Source organism: Solanum tuberosum, unplaced genomic scaffold (genome assembly GCF_000226075.1).
Source record: "Solanum tuberosum cultivar DM 1-3 516 R44 unplaced genomic scaffold, SolTub_3.0 scf01480, whole genome shotgun sequence".
In the NCBI taxonomy this organism is placed as follows: domain Eukaryota; kingdom Viridiplantae; phylum Streptophyta; class Magnoliopsida; order Solanales; family Solanaceae; genus Solanum; species Solanum tuberosum.
The window spans coordinates 1-2,459 of NW_006240883.1; the positions used below are offsets into that span (position 1 = coordinate 1).

The following is a 2,459-nucleotide window of genomic DNA, read 5'->3' on the forward strand; positions in this document are numbered from 1 at the left end:
CTAAAAATATTGAAGAATGTAATACATAACTCATAATAATTTTAAGCTATAGTAATTTTAAAAATAATTTTGAAGTGTCTACATCTTGATCATCCTATATTAAAGAGGTCAGGTGTAAGGTCTCTTTCTCATGCTTCGTAATTTAATAGTTTACTCTTAAATAATTTATTATTTAAAAAAAAAAAAAAAAACTTATTAGTTGAAGATGAAGTTATGACATATTGAAAATATAAATAGTGTACACTAGATAGATGATACAGTCACCTAAACAGAATCCAAAATTTTAACTTAATGAATTCGATTTTTAAAGTTCTTAACGTTGAGTTCACTACAATTTTAAAATTTTGATTTATAATGTCTCTCATTAAAAACAAAAAGTCAAATTAGTAATGCTTGATTTTGTCAAAATATTGGAAAAGCTCAAAACGTATAAAACTTAGAAGTCATCATATTTTATTATAGTTACATCAGCCTGTTGGGATTCTTTAAATTTTATTGAAATTCCCTTTCACTATCTCACCGTTAGTTAAGAGGGATACAATAGGGGAATGTACATGTATTTTACAATTTTGGGGGAAAAGCTAATGACATTATTTTAAGTTACATTGTACTTTTTATTATTAATATTATAGTTGTGGTGTCTGAGTTAACTTGTTGCACCTCAACTAATTTCACAAAATACTAGGTCAAAATTCAATTGTGGCATCCGAACTTATTAGAAGGTAGCATGTGGCAATTGAGGTCTAGTCAACTCGAGCTCTCAGGCCTCACAAAGTGCTCACCCCAAAGAGCAGAGGTTGTGGCAGAGGTTGCGGGTTATCCTGGGGTTCCAAGTTCTCAAGTGATTAGGTATATTTCTAGACTTTTTTTGTGGTCCTTACAAGGATGACCTAATGATCGAGCCATCACCCACCGGAGTAACCATCTAGAGATATCAGGTTAAAAATTCAGCTACTACACTAGGTGTATGAGTTCGTTAGCTCTAACCTCTATGAGCACAACTACATTGTAACATATATTTCCTCCATCCCAAATAAGTGTCACCTTAGCAAAAAATCACGTTCATTAAGAAATCAACAAACATAATGTGTAGTTTACTAAACTACTCTTGTTATATACTTCTCTTTAAAATTGAACACTATCAATATAAAGGTTTGGTTGAAAAACAAGCTAATTTTTGTCTTGAAATCCCAAGGAAACATTTATTTTGGGACGGAGTGAGTACTTGCGAGATGAACAAGACGCCTCATGTATTAGTTAAGATGTGTTCAAGTTGACTCGAACATTACTTAAGTATATTTCAGATTGATGACTTCATCTATATGATGTTGCTATGCCAACTTCATTAACAAATAGAAGTTAAGTAGAATAAAATCGTTTTAGCGTATAGATGACCAATTCACTTTCTATTTTCTATTTAATCCAAGAATCTTCAGACATGACTATTTCACATTTCTAAAACTAACTTCTGACTTGCAAATAAAAAAATATACTTCCAATGTGTATATATACCCTCAATCAAAATTCAAAAAACACACACCAAATAACATTTCTTTCTTTAGTACTGGAGTTATGATGGCTCAATACAGTTCAATTCTTACTGTAATTGGGCTGATTTGTGTGCTCTTATCATTTACCACTAATGCAACAAAACAGAACAATTCACAAATCTATATTGTTCACTGTCAGTTCCCTGATGGGGAAAGGACTGCCAAATACCAAGATTTAGAAAGCTGGTATCTTTCTTTCTTGCCTACAACAACCTCGGATAGTTCTCGTGAGGCACCACGTTTGATATATTCCTATCGAAATGTCCTAACGGGCTTTGCAGCTAAGTTATCACAAGAAGATATAAAGGAAATGGAAAAAATGGAAGGATTTGTTTCTGCACACCCCGATGAGATACTTAATTTACACACCACACATAGTGTCAATTTCATGGGGTTGCAACAGAACATGGGGTTCTGGAAAGACTCAAATTATGGGAAAGGCGTGATCATAGGAGTTCTAGATACTGGAATTCTTCCTGATCATCCTTCATTTAGCGACGTTGGGATGCCTCCCCCACCTGCTAAGTGGAAAGGAGTTTGTGAGTCCAATTTTACGAACAAGTGTAACAAAAAGCTCATTGGAGCGAGGTCTTACCAACTTGGCAATGGTTCCCCGATAGATGGTAATGGACATGGTACACACACAGCAAGCACAGCTGCAGGAGCCTTTGTGAAAGGTGCTAATGTAAATGGCAATGCTAATGGCACTGCAGTTGGTGTTGCTCCTCTTGCCCATATAGCCATATATAAGGTATGTGGTTCCGATGGCAAGTGTTCTGACAGTGATATTTTAGCTGCCATGGATTCAGCTATAGATGATGGAGTAGATATTCTTTCAATGTCCCTTGGTGGAGGTCCAGTCCCTTTCCATAGTGATAATATTGCTCTCGGGGCGTACAGTGCAACAGA

The 2,459-nt window shown here is 35.0% G+C and overlaps 1 protein-coding gene across 1 annotated transcript; it reads left to right on the forward strand.

The window, feature by feature from the left end:
- Nucleotides 1-1,575: 1,575 nt before the first annotated feature.
- On the forward strand, nt 1,576-2,444 carry LOC107059398 (subtilisin-like protease SBT1.2; the record flags this gene model as incomplete). The annotated part of the gene is made up of 1 exon (XM_015305913.1): nt 1,576-2,444. A coding segment is annotated over exon 1 (869 nt), but the record flags the coding sequence as incomplete, so codon positions are not given.
- Nucleotides 2,445-2,459: the final 15 nt, after the last annotated feature.